At 45.7% G+C, this 14,688-nt stretch overlaps 1 protein-coding gene across 1 annotated transcript in view; it reads left to right on the forward strand.

The window, feature by feature from the left end:
• hydin (HYDIN axonemal central pair apparatus protein) overlaps window positions 1-14,688 on the forward strand; it is a 1,231,368-nt gene that overhangs the window by 362,266 nt on the left and 854,414 nt on the right. The window contains exon 11 of the mRNA XM_038807144.1: window positions 6,353-6,452. Within this exon, the coding sequence (XP_038663072.1) occupies window positions 6,353-6,452 (100 nt within the window). The remainder of the gene's footprint in view (window positions 1-6,352; window positions 6,453-14,688) is intronic.

The following is a 14,688-nucleotide window of genomic DNA, read 5'->3' on the forward strand; positions in this document are numbered from 1 at the left end:
GCCAGTGCGGGGGCAGCTTCCTCAGTTCTAGCCGAGTGTGATTGATGCTCACCTTGGTGTCCCAGACTGAGCACCGCCATTCCTTGGAGTTTCTGAACCCATTGTTCAACACTTTCTCACAGGATGGCTATTTACACCGAGCGTTGCAGGTCCAAGTGGCCCTCAGCTAGTAATTTCTTCTGCGTGGCCGTGTCACGGAGTTCACACACTAAGCGGGTCCGGAGCGTCTCGCTTAATGTTTCTATGAATTCGCATGTCTCTGCCTGTTTACAGAGGCGGGCCAGGAAGTCACTCACTGACTCGGCATGGGCCTGAGTAACCGTGTGGAACCGGAAGTGGCTTCCAGGTCAAAATGCTTGCCCACTAATGCCACCAGGGTGGCAAATGACCATGTATCTGTGGGTCTGGGTGAGTCAGGCTTTTTAATCATACTGTAAGTAGGCCCCTCGCAAGCCATTAGCAATACCAAGTTTGTCTCTCATTGCGGACAATTGTATCCACATTAAAAAATATTGCATGCTTTCAATGTATTGCCCCCAATCATCTGGTGCATTAAATGGCTCCAACTTTCCAATATGTGGCATTTTGGCGGCCAGTAGAGGGGCCTCCCTATCCCTGGACGAGGTGTACTGGGCGCGCAGATGTCTGTGTTAACAGCAGCTCCCTGAATTCTCAACGGCAGTGTTGCATCGCGCTGAGAAGGATGCAGAGACGATAGATAGAAATTAATGAACAAGTTTTATTTTGATTCAAATCCGAACTTCTCCACTCCCCGAAGGGTCTCCTTCCCCGACCTGCGCCCAGGCTGGGGCTTTTATGTGAGTTGGGGCTCTCCCTGCTCCCTTAAAGGGCAGTTCATATTCTGGGGAGGTCTTGAGAAACCGTACGGCCCTAATCCTGGACCTCCATTGGGGTTATAACTCTATCCATGGCCTGCGTTCTCCAATTTTAAAACTGAGTGTGTGGAAATTCTTAAACCTATCACTGCCAGCTTCAGGATCTTGAAAAGATAGCAGAAAACATCTCCCAGACTGGAGGCCTATATAGCTCCCAGACAATATTTTACTGCAAGACTGGCTGTTCACATATGTACCACCGCTCCTCTGCACTCCTGTGTTGTAGAAAAATTAGTGCTATCTGAGATCACTTTCCTCAATGATCAGAGATCCCAGAATCTCTTTCCCAGTGATGCCAAATCTCTGGACTTGCTCGAAAATCACCGAATCCATTGTAGTTAAAAACCTGGAACTCATCACTGTGCTGTCTGACCTTCCCAGTATTGCCAGATGGAATGTCCACTTTCAATACCAATGACCATTAGCCCTGGTACTTTGCAGAACAGTACACTGCTATTCTTATAAACCCACAATTTACTATTATGAGACAGCTGCTATTTTATATAAAAATCATGTGTACAGCAAAATATGCCCAAATGCCACACTTCATTGCATATGGAAATGGGATTTTTTAAAAATCAAATTAAAGGCTATTTAGTACCTTGAACCTCAAACTTGAGGCTGACTTTTTGCTCCCCATTCAACACCGCAGAGTCGGGAAACCCTTGAATCTACCAACCAGACTTGAGAGAAAGTGCCCCGAATATGGGGGCAGCATGGTGGTTAGCATAAATGCTTCACAGCTCCAGGGTCCCAGGTTCGGTTCCCGGCTGGGTCACTGTCTGTGCGGAGTCTGCACGTCCTCCCCGTGTGTGCGTGGGTTTCCTCCGGGTGCTCCGGTTTCCTCCCACAGTCCAAAGATGTGCGCGTTAGGTGGATTGGCCATGCTAAATTGCCCGTAGTGTCCTAAAAAGTAAGGTTAAGTGGGGGGGGGGGGGGGGTTGTTGGGTTACGGGTATAGGGTGGATACGTGGGTTTGAGTAGGGTGATCATTGCTCGGCACAACATCGAGGGCCAAAGGGCCTGTTCTGTGCTATACTGTTCTATGTTCTATGTTCTATCTTCAGATTTGCATTCTAGGGGTCGTGGCTGGCAGAAGTCAGACAGATGTCCCTGAATACAGTGTGGAGGTGGCCACCAGGGCTACTAAATGCCAAAGCAGTTTGTTTAAAAGGCTTGCTTTGGTGCTTTGGAACTTTGTTCCAGTTTCAATTAACAACAACCAACCAAAAAAAAGCTTTCTAACCCACATCCTTCGCACCCCCTCATCCCCACACGTTCCCCACGCCCCACCCATGCCAATTCATGCTCACCCCACCACCATGGCCCCATTTTCACCCACTCAACCTCATAACCCTTTATAGTCCCAATGCCAACCTAGTGCAAACGCACCCAAAACACATGCCCCCATGCGTCACCCTTATACGCTCCATACCAGTTAATCTATTATCTATCATTGGCAGACTTTCGGAGCCATGGTGAGATTAAATAAAACAAACATCAAAATGCCTATTGCAAACCTCACTATGTTATAAAAACACAACTTGATAAATAATTAAATCTCTTTCAGTACTTAGTCCTTTATATTAAGGATCATTTCCTTCAAGTACAGTCCTTCAAGTACATTTTTATTGATAGCTCCACATTGAAGACAGTTAATAGTTCTTTGAGAAGGTGACTGAACAGGTAGACGAGGGTAGAGTAGTTGGTGTGGTGTATATGGATTTGAGTAAAGCGTTTGATAAGGTTCCCCACGGTCGGCTAGTGCAGAAACTACGGAGGCTGGGGATTGAGGGTGATTTAGAGATGTGGATCAGAAATTGGCTAGTTGAAAGAAGACAGAGGGTGGTGGTTGATGGCAAATGTTCAGAATGGAGTTCAGTTACGAGTGGCGTACCACAAGGATCTATTCTGGGGCCGTTGCTGTTTGTCATTTTATAAATGACCTAGAGGAGGGCACAGAAGGTTGGGTGAGTAAATTTGCAGACGACACTAAAGTCGGTGGAGTTGTAGACAGTGTGGAAGGATGTTGCAGGTTACAGAGGGACATAGATAAGCTGCAGAGCTGGGCTGAGAGGTGGCAAATGGAGTTTAATGTAGAGAAGGTGACTGAACAGGTAGACGAGGGTAGAGCAGTTGATGTGGTGTATATGGATTTCAGTAAAGCGTTTGATAAGGTTCCCCACGGTCGGCTATTGCAGAAAATACGGAGGCTGGGGATTGAGGGTGATTTAGAGATGTGGATCAGAAATTGGCTAGTTGAAAGAAGACAGAGAGTGGTAGTTGATGGGAAATGTTCAGAATGGAGTTCAGTTACGAGTGGCGTACCACAAGGATCTGTTCTGGGGCCGTTGCTGTTTGTCATTTTTATAAATGACCTAGAGGAGGGCGCAGAAGGATGGGTGAGTAAATTTGCAGACGACACTAAAGTCGGTGGAGTTGTAGACAGTGCGGAAGGATGTTGCAGGTTACAGAGGGACATAGATAAGCTGCAGAGCTGGGCTGAGAGGTGGCAAATGGAGTTTAATGTGGAGAAGTGTGAGGTGATTCACTTTGGAAAGAATAACAGGAATGCGGAATATTTGGCTAATGGTAAAATTCTTGGTAGTGTGGATGAGCAGAGGGATCTCGGTGTCCATGTACATAGATCCCTGAAAGTTGCCACCCAGGTTGATAGGGTTGTGAAGAAGGCCTATGGTGTGTTGGCCTTTATTGGTAGAGGGATTGAGTTCCGGAGCCATGAGGTCATGTTGCAGTTGTACAAAACTCTAGTACGGCCGCATTTGGAGTATTGCGTACAGTTCTGGTCGCCTCATTATAGGAAGGACGTGGAAGCTTTGGAACGGGTGCAGAGGAGATTTACCAGGATGTTGCCTGGTATGGAGGGAAAATCTTATGAGGAAAGGCTGATGGACTTGAGGTTGTTTTCGTTAGAGAGAAGAAGGTTAAGAGGTGACTTAATAGAGGCATACAAAATGATCAGAGGGTTAGATAGGGTGGACAGCGAGAGCCTTCTCCCGCGGATGGAGGTGGCTAGCACGAGGGGACATAGCCTTAAATTGAGGGGTAATAGATATAGGACAGAGGTCAGAGGTGGGTTTTTTACGCAAAGAGTGGTGAGGCTGTGGAATGCCCTACCTGCAACAGTAGTGAACTCGCCAACATTGAGGGCATTTAAAAATTTATTGGATAAGCATATGGATGATAAGGGCATAGTGTAGGTTAGATGGCCTTTAGTTTTTTTTTCCATGTCGGTGCAACATCGAGGGCCGAAGGGCCTGTACTGCGCTGTATCGTTCTATGTTCTAAGTGTGAGGTGATTCACTTTGGAAAGAATAACAGGAATGCAGAATATTTGGCTAATGGTAAAATTCTTGGCAGTGTGGATGAGCAGAGGGATCTCGGTGTCCATTTACATAGATCCCTGAAAGTTGCCACCCAGGTTGATAGGGTTGTGAAGAAGGCCTATGGTGTGTTGGCCTTTATTGGTAGAGGGATTGAGTTCCGGAGCCATGAGGTCATGTTGCAGCTGTACAAAACTCTGGTACGGCCGCATTTGGAGTATTGCGTACAGTTCTGGTCGCCTCATTATAGGAAGGACGTGGAAGCTTTGGAGCGGGTGCAGAGGAGATTTACCAGGATGTTGCCTGGTATGGAGGGAAAATCTTATGAGGAAAGGCTGATGGACTTGAGGTTGTTTTCGTTAGAGAGAAGAAGGTTAAGAGGTGACTTAATAGAGGCATACAAAATGATCAGAGGGTTAGATAGGGTGGACAGTGAGAGCCTTCTCCCGCGGATGGAGGTGGCTAGCACAAGGGGACATAGCCTTAAATTGAGGGGTAATAGATATAGGACAGACGTCAGAGGTAGGTTTTTTACGCAAAGAGTGGTGAGGCCGTGGAATGCCCTACCTGCAACAGTAGTGAACTCGCCAACATTGAGGGCATTTAAAAGTTTATTGGATAAGCATATGGATGATAATGGCATAGTGTAGGTTAGATGGCCTTTAGTTTTTGACTTCCCATGTCGGTGCAACATCGTGGGCCGAAGGGCCTGTACTGCGCTGTATCGTTCTATGTTCTATGTTCTATGTTAATAATAACTGGGGTTTTTTAATCAAACTTACTGACCCCTCACTGTTCTCGTGATAGATTGTAGAAACAGTCAAGCAGCATTTTGTGAATAATGAAACAGCAAGCACTGATTTTTTTCAACTGTCGGTGTCGGTCGTTTTCCCCAAATTTAGAGGACGAGGGGATTTAAATGACTTGACAAGTGACAGTTTCACAGAACATATCCACTTTTTTGAGTAGATTCGTGCCATCTTTTAACAATACACCAAAGGGGTGCCTGACTTCTCACAAAAGGTATCTGACCTCTCCGGAAGGGCACATTGTGTATTCATAAGGGTACCACACCTCAGCAAAATCTTCAGGCAGCTTTTCCTCAAATGTCTAAAGTGCATGAGTTTTATTTTGGAAATCCCAGTAATAACAATTGGATCTGTTTTGAAGACCGCTGCAATTTTCCATCTGCAGCTGTCTTAATGATTTTAAATGTGTAAAGTCCAAACTGTGTCCACCCCACCCCCAATTGTAAAATATGGGTGCTGGGTTCAGTGGCATGAGTTCCATAATTGGGGCTCTGACGCCACTTTGGTTAAGGCCGAGAGTCCTTCCATCTCTGTGTAAATCCAAGTCTTACTATTAGTTACAGAGCTCTGTGAATTAATTCATATTTCTTTCTATAAATAACCAGTGGACTTAAAGTATCAAGTGAAATAACAGCTAAATATTACAACTGAACACTTGAGAAACAATGGAAGATTCATTGCTATTGAATCATAAAATAATTTATCAAACAGCATTTACGAGTTCAGTAATTTTGCCACTCTAGTCATGAAAGTTATAACAAATAACAGAGTATAGAAAATTGATTGTTCCCAAGTGTTCCCTGGCTTGCAACAATATCTGGTATGGGAATGGAAATGTCATGTTGATTTATGTAATATATAAAAAAATTAGTTTTGGCTTGATTTGGATTTGTCTTCACAGATGACTTTATTTACACTGTGGCGGTCAAATGCAATTTATTTGACTGGGTCTGAAGTTTAACGTGTAGCATGAATAATAAAAGTTAAATGACTCCAATGTTAAACATGAGGAACTATCCTCAGCTTCCAACAATTAATTTCAAATTAAATTAAATTAGCCTGGGGTAAATATGCTGAGTTGAAACCTCACTGGCCTTTTTCTATCCCTGGCACAACAGCACGATTTGTTCTGAATTCAGACTCTCACTGTGTAGGGGATGATGTTCCAGACCTTGGTGTCACCTGGTAAGACATGGCTTTCAGCCAATATGGTAGATAACAGACTAGTAAACATTCATGTTATTTGCAACATTGATGACTACTATTATATTTAACTGGTTATGTTTTTGGGGTTCTTTTTTAGGAAGGGGAGATCTGGCCCAATTCCACGGCTGAAATAAATGTAATCTGCAGACCTAAAAAAGCAAAGATCTACGACCAAACAGTTTACTGCGACATTGCAGGTAATGAATATCAGATATTAGTCACCCTTGATCTCGATCATTAATGTTTCATGCCCCAACCGACTTGCTGCTTCTCGTTTTTTCATCCATTTCTCCAGCCTCCTGATTGAGTTCTATCTGCCAGGCCAGCGGCTTTCCTCTGCTTTCCTCTTGACATTGTTCACAATATCCATGGTGGTTCTATTCACGGCTCTTCAAAAGTTGCATTCCAAACAGCATCATTCACTATTCTCAGCTGATTGACCTGTTCACTCTGAAGCAAAGAACATCTCTGCGAACAATAATCATTCGCCTGGGTTGATAAGTCTCTATCTCTCTGTAAACTTGCTGCCTGACTCTTGTAGTGTTTCTAGCATTTTCACTTTTATTTATGCTCCCTAAATCTTTCTGCCATGTTACTTCTCTCCCTTCCTCCAATGCATGTTAAAACATACCTATTTTTAGGTTGGTTTAGCTCACTCGGCTAAATCGCTGGCTTTTAATGCAGACCAAGCAGGCCAGCAGCACGGTTTGATTCCCCTACCAGCCTCCCCGGACAGGCGCCGGAATGTGGCGACTAGGGGCTTTTCACAGTAACTTCATTGAAGCCTACTCGTGACAATAAGCGATTTTCATTTTCATTTCATTTCATTTAAGCTTGTCTTCAGTTACCAACCTTCATTCTTCAGCTATTGTTATCTTCACATCTGCAAAGTGCTTTGGACTTTTTTTTATAGTGATGCAAGTGATTGAAAGTAAATCATATGTCTCAAGTAGAATAAATCATATTAAGTCATTCTATAAATGTTCCTCCCATTGTTGAGCAGATAGGTGTGTCATCCAAAAGAACACAGAGCCAGGTAAACCGGGAAGGCCTCTAGTTCAATTTCTGGACAGTGATGTAGTTGTGTGGGATTAATGAATAAAATTGGGCTATTCTCCACATTCATGTCCTACAGGAGGGGAAGAAAATGAAAAAAATTACAAAGAAGGAATTGGGATGCTTATACGTCCTCAAGGGGGCATGCCCACGGCCGGAGGGCGGGTGAGTGCCACGGGGAGGGGATCAGCACCTGGTCCAGGTGACGATATGAGCGGGTGTCCAGACACCAGAGATGGTGGTAGCAGCAGGCCTGCAGATGCTCGAGGCGGCGACCCATGTGCTGGACCCCGCCCCACACTCAGGATTGGGTGCTCACCAGGCCAGGGAGGGACCCAGATGGGGACACCCGGAACAGCCCAAAGTGTTGTTTGAGTAGATGACAGACAGCGTATGTCACAGAAGGCTCTGCCTCAACAAGGAGATGGTGCGGCACCTGTGCCATGTCCTCGTAGACTTGGCACCACATAGAGGAGCATAAGAGCATAAGCATAAGAGCATAAGAACTAGGAGCAGGAGTAGGCCATCTGGCCCCTCGAGCCTGCTCCGCCATTCAATTAGATCATGGCTGATCTTTTGTGGACTCAGCTCCACTTTCCGGCCCGAACACCATAACCCTTAATCCCTTTATTCTTCAAAAAACTATCTATCTTTACCTTAAAAACATGTAATGAAGGAGCCTCAACTGCTTCACTAGGCAAGGAATTCCATAGATTCACAACCCTTTGGGTGAAGAAGTTCCTCCTAAACTCAGTCCTAAATCTACTTCCCCTTATTTTGAGGCTATGCCCCCTAGTTCTGCTGTCACCCGCCAGTGGAAACAACCTGCCCGCATCTATCCTATCTATTCCCTTCATAATTTTAAATGTTTCTATAAGATCCCCCCTCATCCTTCTAAATTCCAACGAGTACAGTCCCAGTCTACTCAACCTCTCCTTGTACTCCAACCCTTTCAGCTCTGGGATTAACCTAGTGAATCTCCTCTGCACACCCTCCAGTGCCAGTATGTCCTTTCGCAAGTAAGGAGACCAAAACTGAACACAATACTCCAGGTGTGGCCGCACTAACACCTTATACAATTGCAACATAACCTCCCTAGTCTTAAACTCCATCCCTCTAGCAATGAACGACAAAATTCCATTTGCCTTCTTAATCACCTGTTGCACTTGTAAACCAACCTTCTGTGACTCATGCACTAGCACACCCAAGTCTCTCTGAACAGCAGCATGCTTTAATATTTTATCGTTTAAATAATAATCTAGTTTGCTGTTATTCCTACCAAAATGGATAACCTCACATTTGTCAACATTGTATTCCATCTGCCAGACCCGAGCCCATTCACTTAACCTATCCAAATCCCTCTGCAGACTTCCAGTATCCTCTGCACTTTTCGCTTTACCACTCATCTTAGTGTCATCTGCAAACTTGGACACATTGCCCTTGGTCCCCAACTCCAAATCATCAATGTAAATTGTGAACAATTGTGGGCCCAACACGGATCCCTGAGGGACACCACTAGCTACTGATTGCCAACCAGAGAAACACCCATTTATCCCAACTCTTTGCTTTCTATTAATTAACCAATCCTCTATCCATGCTACTACTTTACCCTTAATGCCATGCATCTTTATCTTATGCAGCAACCTTTTGTGTGGCACCTTGTCAAAGGCTTTCTGGAAATCCAGATATACCACATCCATCGGCTCCCCGTTATCTACTGCACTGGTAATGTCCTCAAAAAATTCCACTAAATTAGTTAGGCATGACCTTCCTTTTACGAACCCATGCTGCGTCTGCCCAATGGGACAATTTCTATCCAGATGCCTCGCAATTTCTTCCTTGATGATAGATTCCAGCATCTTCCCTATTACCGAAGTTAAACTCACTGGCCTATAATTTCCTGCAGGAGGAGGACACCTGCTCCAAGTGGCCGTCAAAGTCAGCGCAGCCCTGAACCTTTATGCTTCAGGACCATTCCAGGGCTCCGGAGGGGACCTGTGTGGGATCTCGAAGGCCACAGCCCACAGGTGCATCCGACAGGTCGCAGATGCCCTGTATGCCTGGGTAGAAAACTACATCACCTTTGACATGGACCAAACCCAGCAAGATGCCCAGGCTATAGGCCTCTCGCCGGGATGCCCCAGGTCCAGGGGGTAATAAATGCCATGCATGTTGTGCCCTGCGCTCACTGGGCCATATGGGGGGGGGGCCCTAAGTTAACAAGGGTTTCACTCCGTGAGCATATGGCTCGTATGCGACCACCAATTGAAGATCAATCATGCTTCCCGGGAGTGTCAATGACAGCTACATCCTGGGACAGTTAGTCATCCTCGGCCTCTTCGAGGAGCACCCCAGGATGGGCGGCTGGCTCCTGAGGGAACAGGGGTTACCCGCTGAGGACCTGGTTAATGATGCCAATACGGAGGCTGGAGACCAAAGCAGAGACCCTGTACAATGAGGCCATGTGGCTAATGAGGCTGTAATTGAGTGGTGCATTGGACTCCTCAAGATATGGTTCTGATAATGCGACCGCTCCGATGGCGCTCTGCAGCACACTGCCTGGAGTGTCACCCGCTTTGTGGTGGTCTGCTGTACCCTCCACAATCTCGCACAGCAGCGGGGTGATGAGCTGGAGGATAGTGATGAGGAACATATGGCCAGCTCCGAGGAGCATGAGGAGGAGAATAAAGGCGAGGACGATGAGGTTGGTCCAGATCAGCAGTGGCTGGAGGATTGGGCCAGGGAGGAACCAGAGGACCAGCGAAAGGCTGCAGGACAGGCGGCAGCAGCCAGAGTCCGGCAAGCCCGGAGGGCCAGGCAGGCCCTCATACTCACCCGATTCACTTAGGAGGTCGCCTGGTCCTTCACACCCCACTCCCATTTCCCCTGCTCACTTGTCACATTCACAGCCGTGCTGCCTTGACCCGTGTGCTGACTGTGAGATGCAGCCTCATCAGAGGGTTGGAACTCGGGGAGCTAGTGGCCACTGTCACCACTCTATGGGACCTGTCTGGGTTAGCACCTAGCGCCCCCCTCCTCCCGCTCAATGCTCATAGGGCCTTGGGGTTCACCTTGGGTTGGAGGGGCATCTGGTTCAGGCACCGGCTGCCGCTGCATCATCTGGCTCAGCAATGTCTGCACCATGGTGTCGACACCCTTGACAGTGTTCCTCAGTGACTGGGACATACGCAGCAGTGCCACACCAATGCCGACCTGCGACTGGGACAGGCGTTCTTATCAAATAATTCACCTCACCCAATTTCCTTGGATGAGGCTGATTAAATCTTGCTTTTAATGAATGGTTCATCGAATGCGAGAATGAGAATTAAAGGTGCTGGTTTGATTCCCCTATTACCTGACATGTGTTCATAGATATTCATAGAATTTACAGTGCAGAAGGAGGCCATTCAGTCCATCGAGTCAGCACCGGCTCTTGGAAAGAGCACCCTACCCAAGGTCAACACCTCCACCCTATCCCCATAACCCAATAACCCCACCCAACACTAAGGGCAATTTTGGACACTAAGGGCAATTTATCATGGCCAATCCACCTAACTTGCACATCTTTGGACTGTGGGAGGAAACCGGAGCACCTGGAGGAAACCCACGCAGACACGGGGAGGATGTTCAGACTCCGCACAGACAGTGACCCAAGCCGGAATTGAAGCTGGGACCCTGGAGCTGTGAAGCGATTGTGCTATCCACAATGCTACCGTGCTGCCCGTATGTGTGACATATACGGCAAAATTCAACTACATTCTTATGCAGTCCTGCCAATAACATTTCTTTGTATTTTTGCTTGAGTCGTCCTCACCCCAAATTGTCCCCTTCTGGAACCTCATGCTCTACCAGCAAAACCTCCTTTCTGTAACCCACCGGTAATACCACTTGATGAACTTCTGCCCATTTCTCATCTGTTTGAATATGCAAAAGGCCCCATTTTCTCATTCATACATTATTTCTAATGTAAGATCATAAAACCACAAGACATAGAAGCAGAATTGGGCCACTCGGCCAATCGAGTCTGCTCCGCCATTCAATCATGGTTGATATTTTTCTCATCCCCATTCTCTTGCCTTCTTCGCATAACCCCTGATCCCCATATTGATCAAAAAACTATCTATCTCTGTCTTAAAGACACTCAGTGACTTGGCCTCCACAGCCTTATGCGGCAATGAGTTCCACAGATTCACCACCCTCTGGCTGAAGAAATTCCTCCTCATCTCTGTTTTAAAGGATCGTCCCTTTAATCTGAGATTGTGTCCTCTGATTTTAGTTTTTCCTACAAGTGGAAACATTCCCTCTACATCCACTCTATCCAGGCCACGCAGTACCCTGAAAGTTTCAATAACATCCACCCTCATCCTTCTAAGCTCCAACGAGTACAGACCCAGAGTCCTCAACCATTCCTCATACGACAAGCTCTTCATTCTAGGGATCATTCTTGTGAACCTCCTCTGGACCCTTTCCAAGGCCAGCACATCCTTAGATATGGGGCCAAAAACTGCTCATAATACATAAGTGGGTCTGAACAGAGTCTTATACAGCCTCAGAAGTACATCCCTGGTCTTGTATTCTAGCCCTCTCGGCATGAATACTAGCATTACATTTGCTTTCTAACTGTTTGTTGTAATTCAACCAACTTGCTTGAACGAAAGATATCTGCTTCATCCACCACCTTCTCTGGTTCTTTACTATCCATCTGATCAAGCACTGGATCCTGACAATTCAATCTCAGTCTACCTATTGGCACTCCTCAAGTTCTCTTCCTTCTGTCTCAGCTTGTGGCTTTGTAACCGAGTTACAACTCAATCAGGAAACACTCCCGGATATACTTCTCGCAACATCTCATTTGTTTGACTTTTCACTGGCTTCTCAGCCACAGTAGGCTGCACTCCCACCTGCGATCCAGCTATATCATTACCTAGGATAAATTGTACCTCTGGCGATGATATTTCTTCTTTTATTCCTATTACCACTTCACCACATTTCAACTGACTCTCTAACCTTACTTTACATAGTGGCACACTACTGCTCTCACCACTGATCCCACATATTGCCACCTTTTCTTGCAATGTGCCTTCCAAACTACATGTCTCCTTATCTGTCACCATTTAAAAAAAAAAAATTTAGCGTACCCAATTCATTTTTTCCAATTATGGGCCAATTTAGCATGGCCAATCTACCTAGCCTGCACATCTTTGGGTTGTGGGGGCGAAACCCACGCAAACACAGAATGTGTACACTCCATGGGACAATGACCCAGTGCCGGGATCGAACCTGGGACCTCGGCGCCGTGAGGCAACAGGGCTAACCCACTGCGCCACCGTGCTGCACCTTATCTGTCACCATTAAAGATTGGCTTGGTCCTGTATCCCGTACAATCATAATCTCCTTACCTACTCCACGTTGTACCGATGAGTAAAGTTGACTCACAAATAAAATCCTGGAAGAGTTCTCGGGCAGGATTGTCCGGCCGGCGTGGCACATCCCTTGTGGACATCCCCACGCCATTGGTAAATCCCTGGGCATGGGTGCCTGCCGACATAACGGAGAATCCTGTCCCTGATCTCCGCTTATCCACCAACCTCTGAACAGTCGGTGCCCCTTCTACTGGGAAAATGTTTATTTTTTGCCACTTTAATAAACATCACTGGCTTATTCTGTTTTACCCAGTTTGCCTTCCCAGAACTTTTCTTAAGGCACTAGCACATCAACTTCACATGTCCACCTTTATTACAATGAAAGCATTTAAGTTGTCTTATCTCTCTCCCACTGTCATTGGTTTTCATTTTGAGGTACACATTCCTTGACATCACCAACTACACCTCCTCTGACAGTCAGAGAGATCTAGGTGTACAGGTCCACAGGTCACTGAAAGGGGCAACACATGTAGAGAAGGTAGTCAAGAAGGCATATGGCATGCTTGCCTTCATTGGCCAGGCCATTGAGTGTAAAAATTGGCAAGTCATGTTGCAGCTGTATAGAACCTTAGTTAGGCCACACTTGGAGTATAGTGTTCAATTCTTGTCGCCACACTACCAGAAGGATGTGGAGCTTTAGTGAGGGTGCAGAAGAGATTTACCAGAATGTTGCCTGGTATGGAGGACATTAGCTATGAGGGGAGGTTGAATAAACTTGTTTTTTTCTCACTGGAACGACGGAGGTTGTGGGGTGACCTGATAGAGGTCTACAAAATTATGAGGGGCATAGACAGAGTGGATAGTCAGAGACTTTTTCTCAGGATAGAGGGCTAATTACTATGGGGCAAGGTTTAGAGGAGATGTACGAGGGAAGTTTTTTACACAGAGGATAGTGGGTGCCTGGAACTCGCTGCCGGAGGAGGTGGTGGAAGCAGGGACGATGGTGATATTTAAGGGGCATCTTGCAAATACATGAATAGGATGGGAATAGAGAGATACGGGCACCGGAAGTGTAGAAGATTTTAGTTTGGATGGGCAGCATGGTCGGCACAGGCTTGGAGGGCCAATGGGCCTGTTCCAGTGCTGACTTTTCTTTGTTCTTTGTTCCTCTGCATGGACCCCTGTGAACTTCTCAAGTCCTCAGTTTCTATCCTTCACAGATTGAAATTGATGTCAAACACCAAACTTTGCTTTATGAACCAATTCAAAATCGTCAGCCATTTCTGCGGCCTGTCTAGTTGTTTTAACTCTCTGCTCTTCCATATGAGTTCTCACCCCGCAGCGGGTTTATCTTTAAATTCCTCCAAAATAATTATCTCCTAAAGAGCTCATGTGTGTTATTTATCTCTAGTGCTCTTGTCCACCTATCAAAATTAGCTTGTTTAATTCTTTTGAATTCTATGTTGGCCTGACCTGTTTCTTTCCTTCAATTTGTAAACTTCAGTTTTGGCACTAGTTCGTAGGTACTTCATATAGCTTTCTTCATCACATCATAATCCCCAGATACCTCTTCTGATAGTTATGCAAACACATCAGTAAATGTACCTACCAACTAAGTTTGAACCAGCGCCAACATGGTCTTTGACCAATTGAATTGTTTCATTACTTTCTCAAATGCTTTCACTTTTTCTCATTGAACCTTGACAAGACGTAACATATCCCTATTAAACTTTTGATCAGGGAATATTTCTTCTTCCTCGAGACCTTCCTCAGCTCGAGCCTTTACGTCCAACACTTCATGTCATTATTTTTCTGAAGTTTAAATTCTCTCTCTCCCTTTCCTTTCCTTCTGCCATGGTCAATCTCTCTCTTCCTTTGCTTATCTTTCCTTTTTCATTTTAATCTTATTCCTTTCCATTTCCCTTTGAAAAAAATCAATTTTTTCTTTGGCTTTTGCCAGTGTCAGTCTTTCTCTCTTTTGCTAATTTTTCCCTTTCCATCTCCTTTTGAAAAA

This window comes from Scyliorhinus canicula, chromosome 9 (assembly GCF_902713615.1).
Source record: "Scyliorhinus canicula chromosome 9, sScyCan1.1, whole genome shotgun sequence".
NCBI classification, from domain to species: Eukaryota; Metazoa; Chordata; class Chondrichthyes; order Carcharhiniformes; family Scyliorhinidae; genus Scyliorhinus; species Scyliorhinus canicula.